This window comes from Heterodontus francisci, chromosome 48 (assembly GCF_036365525.1).
Source record: "Heterodontus francisci isolate sHetFra1 chromosome 48, sHetFra1.hap1, whole genome shotgun sequence".
In the NCBI taxonomy this organism is placed as follows: Eukaryota; Metazoa; Chordata; class Chondrichthyes; order Heterodontiformes; family Heterodontidae; genus Heterodontus; species Heterodontus francisci.
The window spans coordinates 234,690-256,928 of record NC_090418.1 but is presented as its reverse complement, the minus strand read 5'-3'; the positions used below and the strand labels follow the sequence as shown (position 1 = coordinate 256,928).

At 44.3% G+C, this 22,239-nt stretch overlaps 1 protein-coding gene across 4 annotated transcripts; it reads left to right on the top strand.

The window, feature by feature from the left end:
* The first annotated feature begins 320 nt into the window (after positions 1-320).
* Positions 321-22,052, top strand: LOC137357369 (espin-like). 4 transcript variants are annotated; one of them, XM_068023650.1, is made up of 6 exons: positions 399-639; positions 6,625-6,727; positions 6,992-7,123; positions 7,958-8,090; positions 16,123-16,259; positions 21,725-22,052. In XM_068023650.1, exons 3-6 carry the CDS (start codon positions 7,109-7,111, stop codon positions 21,857-21,859), a joined length of 420 nt encoding a protein of 139 aa, XP_067879751.1. In that variant the 5' UTR covers positions 399-639; positions 6,625-6,727; positions 6,992-7,108; the 3' UTR covers positions 21,860-22,052. The 4 variants fall into 4 exon arrangements, with proteins under 4 accessions (XP_067879749.1, XP_067879751.1, XP_067879750.1 ...); XM_068023648.1 differs by lacking the exons at positions 399-639; positions 6,625-6,727 and adding an exon at positions 321-342; XM_068023649.1 differs by lacking the exon at positions 6,625-6,727.
* Positions 22,053-22,239: the final 187 nt, after the last annotated feature.

Sequence of the window (22,239 nt, the reverse complement as noted above, 5' to 3'; positions counted from 1 at the left end):
TCATCACAATCCTCTGTGTAAAAATCATTCATTTCCTTTGTCATTTTGGGTAAGATCTCAGAATTGAAGTCCTCCTATTCCCAACTCCCTGTCCAGTGGTAATAGTTTCTCACTATTTATCGTGTCTTACGTTGAACACTTCTTTCCTCTTTGCGATTAACTTTCTTTGCTCTGATAAAAAAGCCCCAATTTCTGTAGTATGCCCTCGTCGCTAAAGCCTGCAATTATTTTGCAATGGCTCGGAGAGGTACGGGTTTGGAGCAGAGCCTGGAAGCAAATCGCCTGCTTGGCCCCAGTCGCTGTGGGATATTGCCCTTTTAAATGTTGCTCCAACAGATGGTGGTGAGTTCCTACAGACCTAAGCAGCCAATTAAAGATCTTGTGATTTCTCCCAGCCAAGAAAGTCCAACTTTAGTCCTAAGCGTGTTGCTATGGGTTTTCCCTACAGAACCAAGGTTAATAATTGACTAGAACAACAGGTGCCCGCATACCGGGTGCTGGATTAGACCGAAGTCTGGCCCTGGTTATTCTCATGTTGAGGACTTCTCTTTAATGGTGTAAATATTGTTGTTCTTTGCTGCTGCTCGCCTTTGGCTGTTGTAGAGAAATTTGGTTGTGTGCCAGATTGCACTGACGCAGGTAAGACTGGCCAAGTCTTCATTCCGAATCCCTTTATATTCGTAAATCCCAGCTGGCTTCCACTCCGTTCGTTACCCCTGTTTGTCTTTTAGTCATCTTCTAATCTACAAGTCTTTCAAATTTAAGCGTTGGGTCATTAACTAACACTTCCCGATTAACTTCTCCATTTTTAAAATAAAACCTGCGTGTGACCTGGTCTACGAGCTTAACTATTCACCTAAGCTTTTAAAACAAAAAGTTAAAGTCTAGTACAAACCATAAATATTTTTCTGCTGTATCGTTGCGTAATCTCCAACTGACCTGTGCCAACAAATGACGAAGCTAAAAGAAAGTTCGACATAAATATGTATTCTGTTTTGTGTTAAACAGACCAGGCATCTAATATAGGGGAAGAGGAGGACGACAGATACCGTAAATCAGGAGGCAATGTTTGGGCGACCCCACACTTAGATTTTCAAAGTCCTTTGTTGGAAGGGAGCTGAAGTGCTTCAGTTTCGGGGTCCTGGGAGAGTAGGAGACGAGCTCTGAACATGCAGGAGGAAGACGAGTGTGTAGGATGAACAAAGGGTTAAGATTAATAGGAGCACATACCATAATAGTGTCAATAGAACAGAACGACGCCATAAGGGCTGCGATAGAAGAGGTTGAAAATTAGAGGTGAGAAACACCACCTCTCAGGTATAAAGCTTTTTCTACTGGCAGTGCTGCTTAACTTGGTTTAATCAGGGGGTTCAGTTAGAGGTTATGGAAGAGATCGTGCAATTGAAAGTCTGTGGATTGAGGAATAGTGTGGGGTGTTTGTATGAAATGGTCACGATGATTTATTTCGTTACATTGTGACGATGCTGGTAGATTATTGATTCTTTACTATTCAGTGAAATCCCCGATCCCGTTGACCAACTAGTTATTAAAATAGGCAATTGTAAGATGGATTTTTAAAAATCTACTCTTTTGGCTATCAATTAGGATGTTTAATCATCGCTTGGAATCACTTCAACTGCAAGGGACACAAACAATAAGTTCTAAATTATAATAATGTAACTTATCCAATTATAATTATCTCCTGTATTCACTATGTACTGCAGTTTCCCCGCCCCTGGATGCAACCACTTGCGGAAAGTCATAGCCATAACAGCACAGAAGGAGACCATTCGGCCCATTGAGCAATCCAGTTAGTCCCTTTCCCTGGCTCTATCCATGTAACCCTGTAAGTCTATTTCACTCAAGTACTCATCCAATTTCCTTTTGAAATTATTCATCGTCTTTGTTTCCATCACCCTCATAGACAGTGAGTTCCAGGTCATTACTACTCACTGCTTGAAAAAAAATCTTCATGTTCCCCCTGGACCTCTTGCCTTAAAGTGAGTTAAATTGGCACCCCCTAGTCCTTGTATCATCAACAAATGGAAGTAGCTTTTCTTTGTCCGCCCTATCCAAACCTGTCAGAATCTTGTACATCTCTATCAAATCTCTCTGCAATCTCCTTTTGCTCCAAGGAGAACAGCCTAGCTTCTCCAACCTAACCTTGTAGCTAAAAATCCCTGATCCCTGGAACAATTCTGGTAAATCTCCTCTGCACCCTCTCGAGGCCCCTCACATCCTTCCTAAAGTGTGGTGATCAGAAGTGGACATAGTACTGCACTTGTCGTCAAACTAGTTTTATAAAGGTTCACTATAACTTGCTTGCTGTTGTACTCCATGTCTCCATTTATAAAGCCCAGGATTCCAAATGACTTATTAACCACTTTCTCAACTTGCCTTGCCACCTTCATAGATCTATGCACAGGAATCCCCAGGTCCCTCTGTCCCTGTACACTCTTTAGGGCTATGCCATTTAGTCTATATTGCCCTCCCTGTCACCAAATTGCATCACCTCAAATTTCTTTATTAAATGCCATCTGACACTTGTCTGCTCATTCTGCCCGTCCCGCCCCCCCCAATCATTGTTTCTAAAACCTTACCTACCACTGCTGTTAAACTGACTGGCCTGTAGTTATTAGGAATGTCCTTGAACTCTTTCTTGAATAAGGATGTCACATTTGCCACTCTCAATCCTCTGGCACCTCCCCTGTAACTAGGGAAGATTGAAAGATTATGGCAAGCCCTTCCCCTATCTCCTCTCTGACTTCCTATAACAATCTGGGATGCAAGTCATCCAGACCAGGTGACTTGTTCACTCAAAGCATAGCCAGTCTTTCCAGTACATCCTGCCTGTCAATTTTCATCTTGTCCATTACCTCTGTCATCTCCATTTCCACTGATCTGTTGTCAACATCTTCCTTAGTAAACGCTGATACAAAGTACTCATGAAATATTCTAGCCTTGCCTTGTGCCTCTAAGCATATATCACCCTGTTTGTCTCTAATAGGCTCCACCCAACTCTTACTACCTGCTTACTATTTACATGCTGCTAGAAGATTTTTGGGTTCTCTTGTATGCTAAATGCCTTTCTAGTCTCATAATCCCTCTTTGCCAGTCATATTTTCCTCTTCACTTCCCCTCTCAGCTTATTGTATTTGGTCTGCTTCTCGCTTGAAGAATTCACCTGACAGGCATCATTCACCATCTTTTTTTGTTTCATCATATTCTCTATTTCCCTCACTATCTGAGGAGCCCTGGCTTTGGTTTCCTAACTTTTCACCCCTGTTGGAATGCTTAAATGGATGCAGCTGCAACAATGCTGAAGAAGCTTGACAGGAAAGTGCAGTTTCTTGACTGAAACCCTTGCCAATATCCACCCCAAACTACTACTACTTTGGCCTCCTTATCTCGAGAGACAATGGGTAAGCGCCTGGAGGTGGTCAGTGGTGTGTGGAGCAGCGCTTGGAGTGGCTATAAAGGCCAATTCTAGAGTGACAGACTCTTCCACAGGTGCTGCAGAAAAGATTAGTTGTCAGGGCTGTTACACAGTTGGCTCTTCCCTTGCGCCTCTCTCTTTTTTCCTGCCAACTACTAAGTCTCTTCGACTCGCCACACTTTAGCCCCGCCTTTATGGCTGCCTGCCAGTTCTGGCAATCGCTGGCAACTGACTCCCATGACTTGTGATCAATGTCACAGGACTTCATGTCACGTTTGCAGACGTCTTTAAAGCGGAGACATGGACGGCCGGTGGGTCTGATACCAGTGGCGAGCTCGCTGTACAATGTGTCTTTGGGGATCCTGCCATCTTCCATGCGGCTCACATGGCCAAGCCATCTCAAGCGCCGCTGACTCAGTAGTGTGCATAAGCTGGGGATGTTGGCCGCCTCGAGGACTTGTGTTGGAGATACGGTCCTGCCACCTGATGCCAAGTGATCCACCCCAAACTAATGTAACTAAAAGCACTATGGGAACGCAATCATCACAAGGACTGCAGAAATTTAAGAAGGCCTCTACCACCTTTTCAAGGCAAACAGGGATGACCAAGTTTTGCCAATGCACCCACATCCAAAAATGAATAAAATGATGGGCCATAATTTGCTGTCAAAATAGTGGTGATTCTAATGGCACTCAGTTATTTATGATACTTCATGCAAGATTAAACTAATAGACATGCATTGAAAAATGTAAATAAGAATTAATTTATAACTTCAACAGCAGGTAAATGGCTGGGAATTCTGTGGTGAATGAATCACCTCCTAACTCCCCAGAGCCTTTCCACCACGTACAAGGCACAAGTCAGGAGGATGATTGCAGCTCCAGCAACTTTCAAGAAGCTCAGCACCATCAGGACAACGCAACTTGTTTGACAGCCAACCCATCACCTTCAACATTCACTCCCTCCACCACCGGCACACAGTGGCAGTAGTGAGCACCATCTATAAGATGCACTGCAGTAATTCACCAAGGCTTTTTCAACAGTACCTCCCAAACCAATGACCTTTACCACCTAGAAGAACAGGGGCAGCAGATGCATGGGAACGCCACAACCTCCAAGTTACACACCAGCCTGATTTAGATGTATATTGCCGTTCCTTCATATCGCTGAATCCTGACCTAACAGCGCTGTGGGAGCACATTAACCATATGTTCTGCAGAGGTTTGAGGAGGTGGCTCACCATCACCTTCTCAAGCCAATAAGTGCTAGCTTCATCAACGATGCCTATATCCTGTAAATGAATATAAAAAAATTGTGCGGTGGATGCAAGCTAACTTTCCACAAAGTTGAATTTTCCTTTCGGTCTAAGCACCCTTTTAATGACATGATAGGTGTTAATTACTGCCAGTCAACAATACCTCTTGCACCAAAAACTAACTAACTTAAGTCTGAAGTGTCAGTCCTTCATGTTTTAATTGTTGGAGATTTTTAAAAAAGTAAGATTTAATTTTTTGTTTACTTTTCCTATGTGTCTCATTCTCTCTTGAAATCCAATCTTTCTTTCCCTCTCTTTCTCCTCTTGCACCTAATTTTACATTGAATTCACCCACACTAATTTACACTTCCTTCTCTGTCCGTATGCTGTTTATTTCTCAATCGTTCAGTCTGATTGGTTAAGCAGATACACTGTTAGTTCCCCTGTTAACTCAGGTCCCAGATGCCTGATTTGCCTCAGTTATCAGTCTCACTTTTAGTAACTGTCTTCCAAAAAAATTTTCAACTTAAACATGCAAGGGCAAATCTAACTAACAGCAAAAAATGTTGGATGTTCTGCTACAGCAAATTCTGCCCCAATATATAAACCATTTTAGGTAAATTTTAGGGAGTTGATTCCTAATTATTTTATTTATGTGATATGGGCATCACTGGCAAGGCCAGCATTTATTGCCCACCCCTAATTGCCCTCGAGAAGCTGGTGGTGAGCTGCCATCTTGAACCGCTGCAGTCCATCTGGTGTAGGTACACCCACAGTACTGTTAGGGAGGGAGTTCCAGGACTTTGACCTAGTGACAGTAAAGGAATGCCAACATATTCCAAGTCAGGATGGTGTGTGGCTTGGAGAACTTGCAGATGGTGGTGTTCCCAGGCGTCTGCTGCTCTTGTCCTTCTAGGTGGTAGAGGTCGCAGGTTTGGAAGGTGCTGTTGAAGGAGGGTATGAGGTGAGTTCCTGCAGTATCAAATCCCAGTGCTATGAGCAACCTCATACGCTAGAATAATTAGAACTGAAGCCTGCTGAATTGCACAGCAACATTGAAGAACTGAATGCTACTGTCTGGCTAGGAGGTATCGGGCAGATCAGTGACTTGAAGCCTGTTTCGCTCTACTAGGGGAGGGAAAATTGCTCTTCAGGCTGATGTGAACCTTTGGTTTCAGTAGATGACCCACCCTGCCTGAGAGGCACGGTTTGCTTTTGTGCAGCTCCTTTCTCCCTCCAGAGATGTTAATACTTGGACCCTTGGAGACTGCGTCCTTTTCAGACATGGTACAGCAATGACTGAGTCCTTGTGTTGACTTATTACATAAACTACACTCTACATGAACTCCTGTGGGAAAACAAATTATCCTTTTTTTTAAAGGGATCCTTGAAAGAACAGCTCCCTTGTTTCAGTACCTGGTTGGCAATCAGAATATAAAGTTGTTGGCATAAAATACTCTCGGGTTTCTATAATGCTGGGGTTGGAGATGTGATGAGGGAGGGATATTCTGTTTTATTTTGTGATCAGTGTGCATTCATATGGAGCCTTTCCTCTGGAAATTAAATAGATGGGGGAGATACACTAGGGCCCCGCTGTGATGCAATCTGCTATAGTGTGGAACTTGGTATAATACGGGTTCATCTTGGATCCCAAAATTTTAATTAAATTTATCCTTTCAAAACGTAATTCCAATCTTTTTTGTGATGTGTCGAACATTGTTGAAGTATAAATGCTCCACAAATAACAGATAAAACATATCACAACCCAGCAAAGTAATTCAGTAAAATTAAACTTTATTGTCAAACTTTACAGCTCACTTTATTTATAGAAATATCAATTTAAATAAACATCTTTAATATTCACAATTGTGTTCTTTATTAACTGCTGGATTATTGCTAATGCTTTCATTGTTATTTTTGATAAAACACAAAGTTAGACAGTGTTGGACGGTAAGGATGACGAGACAACTTGCCTGACCAAAGTCAAAGTGAAAGAGGGAAACTACATATGTACCATGCCTGGCAAGAAGAGATAAGTACGACATGAGCTATGGGAGGATGTTATTTGGTAGGGTAAAGTCAATGATGAAATTGTACATGGTCTGTTGAAGGAGATTAAATGAAAGGGTAGAGTGTACATGGGCTGTGGTTTAGATGCAGGCTTGATGTCCTATTCTCATTTGATGCTGTTGAACATTATTGTTTCAGATGAGTGACTGAATTCATGAAATAATCCCTGGTTGTCTGTTGCAACCACCATTGCTGTGTTTCCTGATGCATTTTAAAATGTTTTTATACAGGCATTTACAGCTTTCTGCTTTTGGAAGAATTATATCTACACTGGAGGTTCGTTCACTGTTCAGACAGGTTTGGAGTCATTGCTACACATCACTCAGCACAAGAACATTTCCAGAAGCATGGATAATGAAAGGGTAAGAATATTTAAAACTAGCTGCTGCTGTCAGTAAATGTGACTAACAATCTGTTGTTAAAAACCCAACTGGTTTACTACTGAACTTTAATGAAAAAAACCTGCTGTCCTTACTCCGACAGGTATATGTGACTTCAGTGCCACAAAAATGTGGTTGACTCTTGATTGCCCTCTGGAAAAGGTATAGCAAGCCCCCATTTGTATAAACCACATGGGCTGTAGCGGTTCAAGGAGCCCCCCCCCCCTACCACCCACCACCTTCCGAGGGCAGCTAGGGATGTGTAATAAATTGTAGCCTGGCCAGTGATGCCCACCTCCCAATGACCTAACCGTTGTGCTGCTATACGGTATTAATTCAGAACTGCCATACGCTAATAGGCTGCCCAATGAGCCGATCACTACTTGCACAGGGACACTTGGTTGATCTGATACTGTGAGATGTTCTACCCCTGACATCTGGATTCCCAATCCACATCAAGTAGATCAGATGGTTCTTTGTCTGAACACGGGACATACTTAATAAAAATCCAAAGGCATTTGTTACCTAGTTTTTTTTTTACTTTCAACTGAAATTTTGATGGCTTTACCCTGAATTCTATTTATATACAAGCAATGTTTCATCACTGTAAGCTGTTCCTGTGGTAATACCCAGACAAAGTGTTTGCCAGAAAACAAATTTAAAGTGACTGCCCATGTCTCAACTATGGAGATTTCAAGAGTTGAAACGTGACCTTTCTCAAATTGTCGCAAAATTTACTCTGAGCCTCACCGGAAGTAATTTTTGGACTATGAGCTCTCTTGTGCACAGTCCAATTAATGACTGTTAATGTTTCAGGATTCTTCTCCCTCGTCCCTCAGCCACAGGGTAGTGCCAACATTCCTTCCTCTGTCCGACTCCCGAACATCCCATCTTCCAAATTCAACAGTGTGTAATGGGATGACATCTCCCCTTCGATTTCCGCATGAAGGTCAGTACAGATGTGGAATTTTATTTATGGGAAGTCGGTGGCACTGTTAGATGCTGATGTTTCATGTTTGGAATGTATATTAAAATCCAACCCTGATTAATGGGATGAATGGCTGTCTGTGTATTTTGTGGGGGTCCTACATGGAATGAATTAAGACAGTCTCAACACTGCACATCTTGACACTATGTGCAGAACACAGAACTATTCATATTTCACCGTTAAATGATAATCTCACTCAGGGAGATAACATAATGGTTGGAGTGGGATGCTTTTAATTCTGGGTGGAACTATTGTGTTTGATTTATTCAAACTATAAATAGAAATTTGCAGCACCTTCTGTGTTTACGTGTTGATCACACAATAACATTATATCTATACACAAAATATTTCAGATTAGGATTATTGTGACAACATTGGCCTTTATGATAGAATGGTTATAGCACACAAGGAGGACATTTGGCTTGTCTGTATCAGCTCTCTGCAAGAAGAACTTTGCTAGACCCACTCCTCTACTTTTTCCCTGTAGCCCTGCTAATTTGTCTCTTCAAATAATTAGTCAATTCTCTTTTGAAAGCCATGATTGAATCTGCCTCCACCACACACTCAGGCAATGCATTCCAGATCCTAACTACTTAACCACACAAAAAAAAGAATTTCCTCATGTCGCTTTTGGTTCCTTTGCCATTCACCTTAAATTGACGTCCACTGGTTCTCGACCCTTCTGCCAAAGGAAACAATTTCTCTCTATCTACTCGGTCTAGAACCCTCATGATTTTGAACACTTCTGACGAATTTCCTCTCAACCTTCTCTAAGGAGAATAGCCCCAGCTTCTCAAGTCCTGCATCCCTGGAACCAATCTTTTCTGCACCCTCTCTAATGCCTTCACATTCTTTCTAAAGTATGATGCCCAAAATTGGACACAATATGCCAGTTGAGGCCAAACCTGTGTTTTATAAAGTTTCACTATAACCCCCTTGCTCTTGTACTCTCTGCTTCTATTTATAAAGCCCAGATCTTGCCTTATTACCCTACCCTGCCACCTTCAACAATTTGTGCACATGTACCTCCAGCTCCTTCTGCTCCTGCTCCCCCTTTAGAATTGTATCCTTTATTTTATATTGCCTCTTCTCATTCTTCATCCCAAATTGTATCACTTCATATTTCTTGCATTACATTTTATCTGTTATGTGTTACGACCAAGGCAGGAGGAGTGCACTGTTTGTTCTAGTTCCACTTCTTCATAGGTCACAACATATATTTAACTTTTTTCCCACTTACTGATACGGTCAATCATAGACTGTATTTTTATCCCAGAATAAAACACACCAACCAGGTTTCTTTAATAAACAACAAAATTATCAGTTTATTATTAAAAAAAAAGTCTTGACCAATAATGAAGTAAAGCATAAACACACAGATTGAAAAATTAAAGTTCCCTTTTTACCTTAGCCCCTCACACTCCTATACACCAGTTAATCGGAAAAATAAAGGGATTTACGTTTTAGAGCTCTATTTAAAAAAAAAAGACAAAAACCACTTGGGTTAAATACTTGCTAATTCTTGAAGAAAGAGAAGATATGGAAAGATGTCCTTTGGTTTGGCATCCCCAATGCTTATAGATGGCTGTCACTAGAATCTCCCTAGAACAGTTCTTTTCAGGCGATGTTGAAGATCAGTTTGGGTAGGCTTTCCAGGTGATACAGCAACAGTGGTTTCAGACACATGCCTTACAGGAGGAATGCAGCCATAGTTTTAGTCTGCTTCTTAGACTTGTTTCTCAGCTTCTTGAGATGGAGATCTGGCAGGTTCTCCCCCCCCCCCCCCCCCCCCCCCCCCCCACCACCCAAAGAGCTGGAACAGACTGAGTTAGGGTGGTTTCTTCTCTTGGCAAGCTGATTCTTTACTAACCACTGTTCATCCCCAACTGCCTTTTGTAACAATTCAAAGTGAAACCAAAAACATTCCAGAAGTCAAGCCTCCTGACCTCTATAAATTGTGACCTGTCACTTTTTTGTAAACATCTGCCCAAGTCAAAAACAACTGCTGCTGGATAATTATCTGCAGACAGGTGCCTTCCAGTAATTGTTTGTTATCAAGCTCAGTCCAAAAACCTTCTTGTGACCTCCCTTTCAAAAATAAAACACAGCATCGATGGAATCTTTTCTGTTTTGAAACACACATCTTCAAAATTTACCAAAAAAATGGAAGCACGCATAACATATGTGTCTGCCCATTCCACCAGCCAGCCTATGTCCTCTTGAAGTCTATCTCTGTCCTCCTAAAAGTTCACATTACCTCCCAGTTTTGTCATCCACAAATTTTGAATTTGTGTCCTGCACATCCAAGTCTAGGTCATTAATATAGATCAAGAAAAGCAGTGGCTCTAATACTGGTGGCTTTCCTTAATCACATTGATCCAAGTGACTGCTAATTTTGTCACAGATTATCATTTCTAAAAGCTTTCCCATCACTGAGGTTAAACTGACTGGCCTGTAGTTGCTGGGTTTATCCTTACACCTTTTTTGAACAAGGGCTTAACATTTTCAATTCTCCAGTCCTCTGGCACCACCCCTGTATCTAAGGAGGATTGAAAGATTATGGCCAGTGCCTCTGCAATTTCAACTCTTACTTCTGTCAGTATCTTCGGATACATCTAATGCAGTCCTGGTGACATATCAGCTTTTAAGTACAGCCAACCTTTCTAATACCTCCTCTTTATCAATTTTTAGCCCAACCAGTGCCTCAACTACCTCCTCTTTCACTATGACTTTGGAAGCACCTTCTTCCTTGGTAAAGACAGATGCAAAGTACCTCGAGCATACCCTCTGTCTCCACATGTAAATCTATTTTTTTGTTCCTAATCAGCCCCATTCTTCCTTTTATCACCTTTTTACTGTTTATCTGTCTATAGATGATTTTTGGATTCTCTTTTATGTTAGCTGCCAGTCTCTTCTCATACTGTTTTTCTTATTTCTTTTTTTGCTTTCCCTCTGAACTTTCTACATTCAGCCTGTTTCTCACTTGTATTATCAACCTAACATCTGTTTATATACACCCTTTTTCTGTTTCATCTTGCTCTTCTATCTCTTTCATCATCCACAGAGCTCTGTATTTTGTCCTACCTTTCCCCCTCCTGGGATTGTACCTCAACTGTCTCAGAACCATCTCTCTTTAATGGAACAATGGTCTGCCTTTATAGTTTTGCCTATCAATCTTTGATTCCAATTTACCTGGGCCAAATCTGTTCTCACCCCATTGAAACTGGCCCTCCTCCAATTAATTCTTACTTTGGATTGCTCCTTGTCCTTTTTCATAGCTAAACTAAACCTTATAGTATGATCACTGTCCCCTAAATGTTCCCCTATTTGACACATGATCCACTTGACCCACCTCATTCCCTGGAACCAGATCCAGCAATACCTCTTTCCTCACTGGACTGGAGATGTATTGATCTAGAAAATTCTCCTGAACACACTTCAGAGGCTTGTCCCCCCTCTCTGCCCTTTGCATTATTACTTTTCTAGTCTATATTAGGATAGTTACTGCACTCCATTATAACTACCTTATAGTTTTTGTACCTCTCTAATTTTCTTGCAAATTTGTTACTCTATATCTTTCCCACTACTTGGCCTATATAATAGACTTAGTAGTGTGATGTTACCTCTCTTGTTTAGATTATGATTAGATTAGATTAGATTAGAGATACAGCACTGAAACAGGCCCTTCGGCCCACCGAGTCTGTGCCGAACATCAACCACCCATTTATACTAATCCTACACTAATCCCATATTCCTACCAAACATCCCCACCTGTCCCTATATTTCCCTACCACCTACCTATACTAGTGACAATTTATAATGGCCAATTTACCTATCAACCTGCAAGTCCTTGTTTCTTAGCTCTAACCAAATAGATACTGTCTGTGACCCCTCTATTTATTTTTATTTTTTAAAGATACAGCACTGAAACAGGCCCTTCAGCCCACCGAGTCTGTGACGACCAACAACCACCCATTTATACTAATCCTACATTAATCCCATATTCCCTACCACATCCCCACCATTCTCCTACCACCTACCTACACTAGGGGCAATTTACAATGGCCAATTTACCTATCAACTTGCAAGTCTTTGGGAGGAAACCGGAGCACCCAACGGAAACCCACGCAGTCACAGGAAGAACTTGCAAACTCCACACAGGCCGGACCCAGAACTGAACCCGGGTCGATGGAGCTGTGAGACTGCGCTGCTAACCACTGCGCCACTGCGCTGCCCTCTAGGATATCCTCTCTCTCCAGCACTGTAATATTCTCCTTAATCAGTACTACCACCCCTCCTTTCTTTCCTGAACACCTTATATCCAGGGATATTTAGTATCCAGCCCTAGAGTCATAGAGTTATACAGCACAGAAATAAGTCCTTCGGCCATCGTGTCCTTACTGGCCATCAAGCACCTATCTATTCTAATCCCATTTTCCAGCTCTTGGCCCATAGCCTTGTATGCTGTGGCATTTCAAATGCTCACCTCGATACTTCTTAAATGTTGTGAGGGTTCCTGCCTCTACCGCCTCTTCAGGCAGTGCATTCCAAATTCCAACCACCCTCTGAGTGAAATTATTTTCCTCAAATCCCCTCTAAACCTCCTGCCCCTTACCTTAAATTTATGCCCCCTGGTTATTGACCCCTCCGCTAAGGGAAAATGTCTCTTCCTATCTAACCTATCGATACCCCTCATGATTTTGTACACCTCAATCATGTCCCCCTCAGCCTTCTCTGCTCCAAGGAAAACAACCCTAGCCTTTTCAGTCTCTCTTCATAGCTGAAATGCTTCAGCCCAGGCAACATCCTGGTGAATCTCCTCTGCACCCTCTCCAGTTCAATCACATCCTACCTATAGTGTGGTGACCAGAACTGTACACAGTACTCCAGCTGTGGCCTAACTAGCATTTTATACAGCTCCATCATAACCTCCCTGCTCTTATATTCTATGCCTCAGCTAATAAAGGGAAATATCCCAAATGCCTTCCTAACCGCCTTATCTACCTGTGCTGCTGCCTTCAGTGATCTATGGACAAGTACACCAAGGTCCCTCTGACCCTCTGTACTTCCTAGGGTCCTACCATCCATTGTATATTCCCTTGCCTTGTTAGTCCCTCCAAAATGCATCACCTCACACTTCTCAGGATTAAATTCTATTTGTCACTGCTCTGCCCATCTATATCGTCCTGTAATCTAAGGCTTTCCTCCTCACTATTTACGACACCACCAATTTTCATGTCATCTGTGAACTTACTGATCATACCTCCTATATTCACGTCTAAATCATTAATGTGCACTACACCACTGGTCACAGGCTTCAAAACACAAAAACAACCCTCGACCATCACCCTCTGCCTCCTGCCACTAAGCCAATTTTGGATCCAATTTGCCAAATTGCCCTGGATCCCATGGGCTCTTACCTTAACCAATCTCCCGTGTGGGACATTATCAAAAGCCTTACTGAAGTCCATGTAGACTACATCAACTGCTTTACCCTCATCTACACATATAGTCACCTCCTGCCCTAGTCCTCATCTAGTTCTGCCCTTATTTGAGCCAGGTCCTGTTATCATCTCAACATCATAATCCCACTTGTCTATCTGTGCCTGCAGCTCACTGCCCTTATTTACCATACTCCATGCATGCACAGTAAACCTAATTTAGACTTTATTGCTTTCCCCCCTGATGCTTACAGTTGTATTTGAACTATTTATGGCTCTTGCCAGGTTTATTTCCATTTATACAAGCAGAGTGTAGGTATGAGCTTGTTCTTGCCCCCACTTTTTCTTTCTTTCTTGCTGAACATTTTCTGTTGGAACACTTGTGACTCAAATCCCCAAACCTGTGGACTTCTTACATTTCAATAAAGATATGAGCGTGCAGGCTGTCCCATTGAAACCCTTCACTCTGTCTCCACCACTAACCAATGTTCTCCAGAACTTTGAACCAGTGGAATTTCACCTTTCCATCTACAGTTTGAAGGTTTTAAAAACTCAATCCTGGCATCAGCTAATCATTACATTTTTTCTTTTCCTTTACACTTACTAACAACCAGCATTGACATTGGCAGAGCCAATGTTGCCTTATCATGCTTTCCTGGTTACACCTAATATAAAAGCTTATGCTGCACATTCTAATCTAAAGAAATTAGATCAAGGAACAATACTTTAAAAAAAAAAGGACATTTAGTTATAATTTTTAGTGTTTACCAGTACCAAATATCTGAATAATGTAAAATATCGCAGATGGGTCAAAAATAGGCAACACAATTAGAAAGAACAAATATGAAAGAACTTGCAATTATATAACATCTTGCATGACCTTAATGTGCCAAAGTACTTTACACCCAACAAAGTACCTTTAATAAAAACAAGAAATGCTGGAAATACTCAGCAGGTCTGGCAGCATCTGTGGAGAGAGAAGCAGAGTTAATGTTTCCAGTCAGTGGCCCTTATTCAGAACTGGCAAATATATAATGGCAGATAGTGATGTTGGTTGATGGAGAACTCCCCTGCTGCTCCTTAATTATTTCCATGGTATCTTTTACATACACCTGAGGGGACAGTTTAATATCTCATCTGAAAAATGACACCTGCCAACAGTACTGCACTGGGAGGGTCAATCCTGCATTATGGGTTAAGTCTCTGGAGTTTGTACAGAACTCTGTTAAATAGGTTAGATACCACAAACGTCCATGATTTTAAAATATCAATGTTTATTATGATTAATCAAGGATTCTCCCAACAGAATGTTGTCAAAATTACAGCTCTAGGATGGGCTCTGGGAAACAATGTGAATAGTTCAAAGTATACAACTTAGACTGAAGGAAGTAAAAAGGAGCCTATTAAGGTATGTAAACTTTTAAGTGATAAAGTGTCAGCCATGGCTCTGTGCTTCACTCTTGCCACTGAGTCAGAAGGTTGTGTGTTCAAATTCCACTCCAGAGATTTGAGCCCATAATCCAGGCCGACCCTCCCCGTGCTGTACTGTTGGTGCAGTAGTACTGAGGGAGCGCTGCACTGTCGGAGGTGCTGTCTTTCAGTTGAGATGTTAAACTGAGGTCCCATCTGCCCTCTCTGGTGAAAGTAAAACATCCTATGGCACTACTTCGAAGAACATGTGAATTCTTCCCAGTACCCTGGTCAATATTTATTCCTTAACCAACCTCATTAAACTAGATTATCTGGCCATTATCTCATTGGTGTTTGTGGGATTTGCTATGTGTAAATTGGCTGCTGTGATTCCTACATTACAACAGTAACTACACTTCAAAAAATACTTCATTGGCTGTGAAGTGCTTTGGGATGTTCTGAGGTGGTGAAGGGTGCTATAGAAATGCAAGTCTGTCTTTCTTTCACTTCTCCCCCATGTATGTGCACACATCACAGTAGCTGATGGATAATGATCAGAGCAGGAACCAAGGCTGTATTTTCCTTCTTAGCCCATAGATACTGAGGTTCATTTATTTGCCCTACCACTATCATGCACAGTAGCTGCTCAGTAAACACAGAGCAGGGTGAAGCCTGTGACCTTTCCACTCTGTGATTCAGTGCCACAGTTCACTGTGTAGAAGGTTATGCCGATAGGGTGAAATTAAATAAGGTGGGAGGAGGCATATATTTACCTAAACACCAGCATAGACTTGTTGCTGGCCTGGTTTTGCGCTGTACATCCTATGCATATCATGCAATCAGCAAAGAACAAATGCACTTTTAAACTACTTGGCAGACCAAGAATGGCTGGAGCTTTGGGCTGTGATTTGCTTTTTACTGTGCTGACAGCAATGAGAAAAAGACAAGTTGAAGAGACATCCATCTTTGTTGCTGCCATCTAGTTCAGACATGGAATAAAGCCAAGTCAGTGAGTGTGAATATTTACTGGTAGCTTTGTGGCTTGTTCCACGTGTCACTAGCCATGTTGGGACATTAGACATTCTATCTTTAGCTGATGGATGTCTAGCTATAATTTACCAATTATTTCACTGGCTTTGCAGAACAGGCATATTTCAACATGACCTCCCCTTCTTCAAGCAACGAAGAGCTTTTGTGTGAACTGAAGGCTGGAAAGGCCCTGAGACCAACACAACAGACTAAAGGCCTGACCACAATATTTTCTGGCAGTGGAAGAAATGTGAGTGAAGATCAGCAATAACTTGCAATCCTAAAGCATCTTTAATGTAGTAAAATGCCCCAAGACTCTTCACAGGAGCCATTATCAAACAAAATTTAAGACTGAGCCATATAAGGTGATATTAGGGCAGGTGACAAAAAGCTTTGTCAAAGAGGTAGGCTTTAAGGAGTGACTTAAAGGAGGAGGGAGAGGTAGAGAAGTGGGGAGGTTAAGGGAGGGAATTTCAGTGCTTAGGACCTAGGCAGCTGAAAGTACAGCTGCCAACGGTGGAGTGATTAAAATCGGGGATGCACAAGAGGCCAGAATGGAGAAGTGCAGAGATCTTGGAGAGTTGCAGGGCTAGAGGAGATTAGAGATAGGGAGGGGCAAGACCATGGAGGGATTTCAACTCGAGGAAGAAAATTTTAAAACTAACGTTTTGCTCGACCAAGAGTCAATGTAGGTCAGCAAGCACAGGAGTGACAGCTGAACAGGACTTGATGGGAGTTAAGGATACAGGTAGCAAAGTTTGAATGAACTGAAGTTTACGGAGGGTGGAAGATGAGAGGCCAGTGAGGAGAGCATTGGAACAGTCGATTCTGGAGTTAACACAATCCTGGATGAGGATTTCAGCAGCAGATGAGCTGAGGCAGTGACAGAGATGGGAAATATTCTGCTGATGGAGAGAATATTTTGGGGTCAAATAGAATGCTGAGGTTGCAAACAGTCTGGTTCAGCTTCAAACAGTTGCTAGGGAGAGGGTTGGAGTCGTTGGCTAAAGAAAGTAGATTGTGGTGAGGACTGAAGACAATGGTTTTGGTCTCCCAATAATTAATTCAAGGAAATTTCTGCTCATGCAATAATGGATGTTGGATAAGCAGCATAACAAATCGCAGACAATGGAGTAGTTGAAAGAAGTGGTGATGGTTAAGTAGAATTTATGTATGCTTTCGCAGCATACATATGGAACCTGCTGTTGATAATGTCCCCAAGGGGCAGCATGTAGATTAGAATTGGGAGGAAGCCAAGGATAGATGCTTGGGAGCCTCCAGTGACAACAGTTCAGCAGCAGGAAGAGAAGCCATTACAGGTGATCCTCTGACAATGACTGGATAGATAAGAATGGAACCAGGCTTGGGCAGTCCTACTCAGCTGGACAACGGGGGAGAGGCATTTGAGGAGGATGCTTTGGTCAACCATGTCTGGAAAGGTTCCTGCAGACTGGAAAGTAACAAATGTAACCCCACTATTTAAGAAAGGAGGGAGAGAGAAAACAAGGAACTACAGACCTGTTGGTTTGATGTCAGTGGCAGGGAAAATGATAGAATCGATTATAAAGGATGTGATTTAAAAAAAAATTCATTCTCAAGATGTGGGCATCGCTGGCCAGGCCAGCATTTATTGCCCATCCCTAATTGCCCTTGAGAAGGTGGCAGTGAGCTGCCTTCTTGAACCGCTGCAGTCCATGTGGGGTAGGTACACCCACAGTACTAGCGGTTAGATACAACTGAGTGGCTTGCTAGGCCATTTCAGAGGGCATGTAAGAGTCAACCACATTGCTGTGGGTCTGGAGTCACATGTAGGCCAGACCAGGTAAGGACAGCAGATTTCCTTCCCTAAAGGACATTAGTGAACCAGATGGGTTTTTTACAACAAATTGACAATGGTTTCATGGCCATCATTAGACTAGCTTTTTAATTCCGGATTTTATTAATTGAATTCAAATTCCACCTTCTGCTGTGGTGGGATTTGAACCCATGTCCCTAGAGCAATACCCTGGGTCTCTGGGTTACTAGTCCAGTGACAATACCACTACGTCACTGTCTCCCCCATATGAGACACTTAGAAAATAATAGAATTGGGCAGAGTTAACATGGATTTATGAAAGGGAAATCATGTTTGCCAAACCTGTTGGAGTTTTTTTGAGGACGTTACTTGTAGCATAGATAAAGGAGAACCAGTGGTTGTGGTGTATTTGGATTTTCAGAAGGCTTTTGACAAGGTCCCACACAGGAGGTTAGGAAATAATCTTAGAGCACATGGGATTGGGGATAACATACTGGTATGGATTGAGAATTGGTTAACAGACAGAAAACAGAGTAGGAATAAATGGGTCATTCTCAGGATGGCAGGCTGTTACTCATGGGGTACAGCAAGGATCAGTGCTGAGTCACTAAAAGCTAGCATGCAGGTACAGCAAGCAATTAAGAAGGCAAATGGTATGTTGGTCTTCTTTGCAAGAGGCTTTGAGTACAGGAGGAAAGCAGTCTTGCTGCAATTGTATAGAGCCTTGGTGAGACCACACCTGGGGTAATTTGTACAGTTTTGGTCTCCTCATCTAAGGAAGGATATACTTGCCATAGAGGGAGTGCAATGGAGGTTCACCAGACTGATCACTGGGATGGCAGGATTGTCTTGGAAGAGATTGAGGAAACTGGGCCTATATTCGCTGGAGTTTCGAAGAATGAGAGGTGATCGCATTGAAACTTAAACATTCTTACAGGGTGTGACAGGGTGGTCGTGAATAGAATGTTTCCCCTGGCTGGTGAGTCTAGAACCAGGAGACATAGTCTCAGAATAAGGGACAGGCCATTTAAGACTGAGATGAGGAGTTTCTTCACTCAGAGGGTGATGAATCTTTGGAATTCTCTACCCCAGAGGGCTGTGGAAGCTCAATCATTGAATATGTTCAAGACATAAATCGATAGATATCTGGATACTAATGACATCAAGGGATATGGGGATAGTGTGGGAAAGTGGCATTGAGGTAGATGATCAGCCATGATCTAACTGAATGGCAGAGCAGACTCAACGGGCTGAATGGCCTACTCCTGCTCCTACCCCTATGTTCCTATGTCAAAAGCTGCAGATGGGTCGAGAAGGATGAGGAAGAATAATTTATTACAGTGAAAGTTTTAAAAGTGGGATAATGTGACTCGTGTGATGGGCAGTGTTTATATGGGAATACAGAACACACTTAACAGGATTGTGCAGCCATTTTACGTGGGTGGGGGTGGGGGGAGGGGTGGGACGGGATACATTACAATTTTTGTCTTGCATGGGAGGGCTGGGGAGACAATTTCAGAAAGATAAAGGCATTAAAAATTTATCCTACCATTAACCAAAAAAAACAAAGGTGCATTTTTGTGAAGAAGCTTTAAATGAATTAATTTATTGACTTACTTTCTCATCACTATGTTGGACACTGCTTTAGTGAGATATCTGGCATTTTTCTGCTTGCGCAAGTAGTCAATGTTTGTCCGCACACTTCTTGTAGCGATGAGAAGTATTCTAGATAGACAGCCACCTGTCATGGTTACCCCCCCCCCCCACTCCCTCTTTACCCCTCCCTCCCGCTTTACCCCTCCCTCCCTCATTACCCCCCTCCCTCCCTCCCCTCTTCTCTCCTCCTCCCTCCCTCTTCTCTACTCCCCCCCTCCCTCCCTCCCTCCCTCCCTCTTCTCTCCTCCCTCCCTCTTCTCTCCTCCCTCCCTCTTCTCTCCTCCCTCCCTCTTCTCTCCTCCCTCCCTCTTCTCTCCTCCCTCGCTCTTCTCTCCTCCCTCGCTCTTCTCTCCTCCCTCCCTCTTCTCCCCTCCCTCCCTCTTCTCCCCTCCCTCCCTCTTCTCCCCTCCCTCCCTCTTCTCCCCTCCCTCCCTCTTCTCCCCTCCCTCCCTCTTCTCCCCTCCCTCCCTCTTCTCCCCTCCCTCCCTCTTCTCCCCTCCCTCCCTCTTCTCCCCTCCCTCCCTCTTCTCCCCTCCCTCCCTCTTCTCTCCTCTTCTCTCCTCCCTCCCTCTTCTCTCCTCTTCTCTCCTCCCTCCCTCCCTCCCTCTTCTCTCCTCCCTCCCTCCCTCCCTCTTCTCTCCTCCCTCCCTCCCCTCTTCTCTCCTCCCTCCCTCCCCTCTTCTCTCCTCCCTCCCTCCCCTCTTCTCTCCTCCCTCCCTCCCTCCCTCCCCTCTTCTCTCCTCCCTCCCTCCCTCCCTCCCTCTTCTCTCCTCCCTCCCTCCCTCCCTCCCTCTTCTCTCCTCCCTCCCTCCCTCCCTCCCTCTTCTCTCCTCCCTCCCTCCCTCTTCTCTCCTCCCTCCCTCCCTCTTCTCTCCTCCCTCCCTCCATCTTCTCTCCTCCCTCCCTCCCTCTTCTCTCCTCCCTCCCTCTTCTCTCCTCCCTCCCTCCCTCTTCTCTCCTCCCTCCCTCCCTCTTCTCTCCTCCCTCCCTCCCTCTTCTCTCCTCCCTCCCTCCCTCTTCTCTCCTCCCTCCCTCCCTCTTCTCTCCTCCCTCCCTCCCTCTTCTCTCCTCCCTCCCTCCCTCTTCTCTCCTCCCTCCCTCCCTCTTCTCTCCTCCCTCCCTCCCTCTTCTCTCCTCCCTCCCTCTTCTCTCCTCTTCTCTCCTCCCTCCCTCCCTCCCTCTTCTCTCCTCCCTCCCTCCCTCCCTCTTCTCTCCTCCCTCCCTCCCTCCCTCCCCTCTTCTCTCCTCCCTCCCTCCCTCCCTCCCCTCTTCTCTCCTCCCTCCCTCCCTCCCTCCCCTCTTCTCTCCTCCCTCCCTCCCTCCCTCCCCTCTTCTCTCCTCCCTCCCTCCCTCTTCTCTCCTCCCTCCCTCCCTCCCTCTTCTCCCCTCCCTCCCTCCCTCTTCTCTCCTCCCTCCCTCCCTCCCTCCCTCCCTCCCTCTTCTCTCCTCCCTCCCTCCCTCTTCTCTCCTCCCTCCCTCCCTCTTCTCTCCTCCCTCCCTCCCTCTTCTCTCCTCCCTCCCTCCCTCTTCTCTCCTCCCTCCCTCCCTCTTCTCTCCTCCCTCCCTCCCTCTTCTCTCCTCCCTCCCTCCCTCTTCTCTCCTCCCTCCCTCCCTCTTCTCTCCTCCTCTCTCCTCCCTCCCTCCCTCCCTCCTCCCTCCCTCCCTCCCTCCCTCTTCTCCCCTCCCTCCCTCCCTCCCTCCCACTTCTCCCCTCCCTCCCTCCCTCCCTCCCTCTTCTCCCCTCCCTCCCTCCCTCCCTCCCACTTCTCCCCTCCCTCCCTCCCACTTCTCCCCTCCCTCCCTCCCACTTCTCCCCTCCCTCCCTCCCTCTTCTCCCCTCCCTCCCTCCCTCTTCTCCCTCTTCTCTCCTCCCTCCCTCCCTCCCTCCCTCTTCTCTCCTCCCTCCCTCCCTCCCTCCCTCTTCTCTCCTCCCTCCCTCCCTCCCTCCCTCTTCTCTCCTCCCTCCCTCCCTCCCTCTTCTCTCCTCCCTCCCTCCCTTCCTCCATCTTCTCTCCTCCCTCCATCTTCTCTCCTCCCTCCCTCCCTCTTCTCTCCTCCCTCCCTCCCTCCCTCCTCTGTCCCTCCCCCCACCCCCCCAAGTCGCTTTGAAAGAAGATGACAATGGGAAATTTGTCATCTCTGAAATACATCCGCAGGCTGAATGGAATCCTTTGGTAGGCTCCATGTTGAACAACCCTGCCCCAACAGGTCGCATGACAGAGTTATTTCATTTAATTTACTGCTACTTAACCATTTTTTTTCAGAATCAGTGGTTAAATATGGGCCGTGGAAAAGTGCCGCTACATGGCCGAGTACAGTCCCTGCAGGGGAAGCCTTCGAACCCATCAGCAGCAGGTGCCCCTGGCAAATCGAGCACTGATCGCAAGTCGTCAATATGAATATATAAGGGGAGAAAGGTGTGGCTGAATTGAGCCAATAAGTAGAGGTTTCATTTCTTATTAAATTCATTTTAATTAATATCTCCTTATTGTTAAGGTCTTTACTTCTCTGATATTTACTTTTCTGTCCCAGTTGTATCTGCTGAAATTACTGGCTCGGGTTATTGAGATGATAAATGCTTATCTATCCTGATATGTGACTGTCAACTTTGTGGCTCAATATATATTATTGTCTGTTTCTTTCTCAGCACCACAATGGGATGGTTCAGTTGCAGGTTAATGGAGACAGAAGGTATCCATGATGCATGGTGAATGAGAAACCTGCAAGTTTCAAATCCATTCCCCCCTTGCTGAGCAGAATGGGCAAGCTCAGCCTCAAT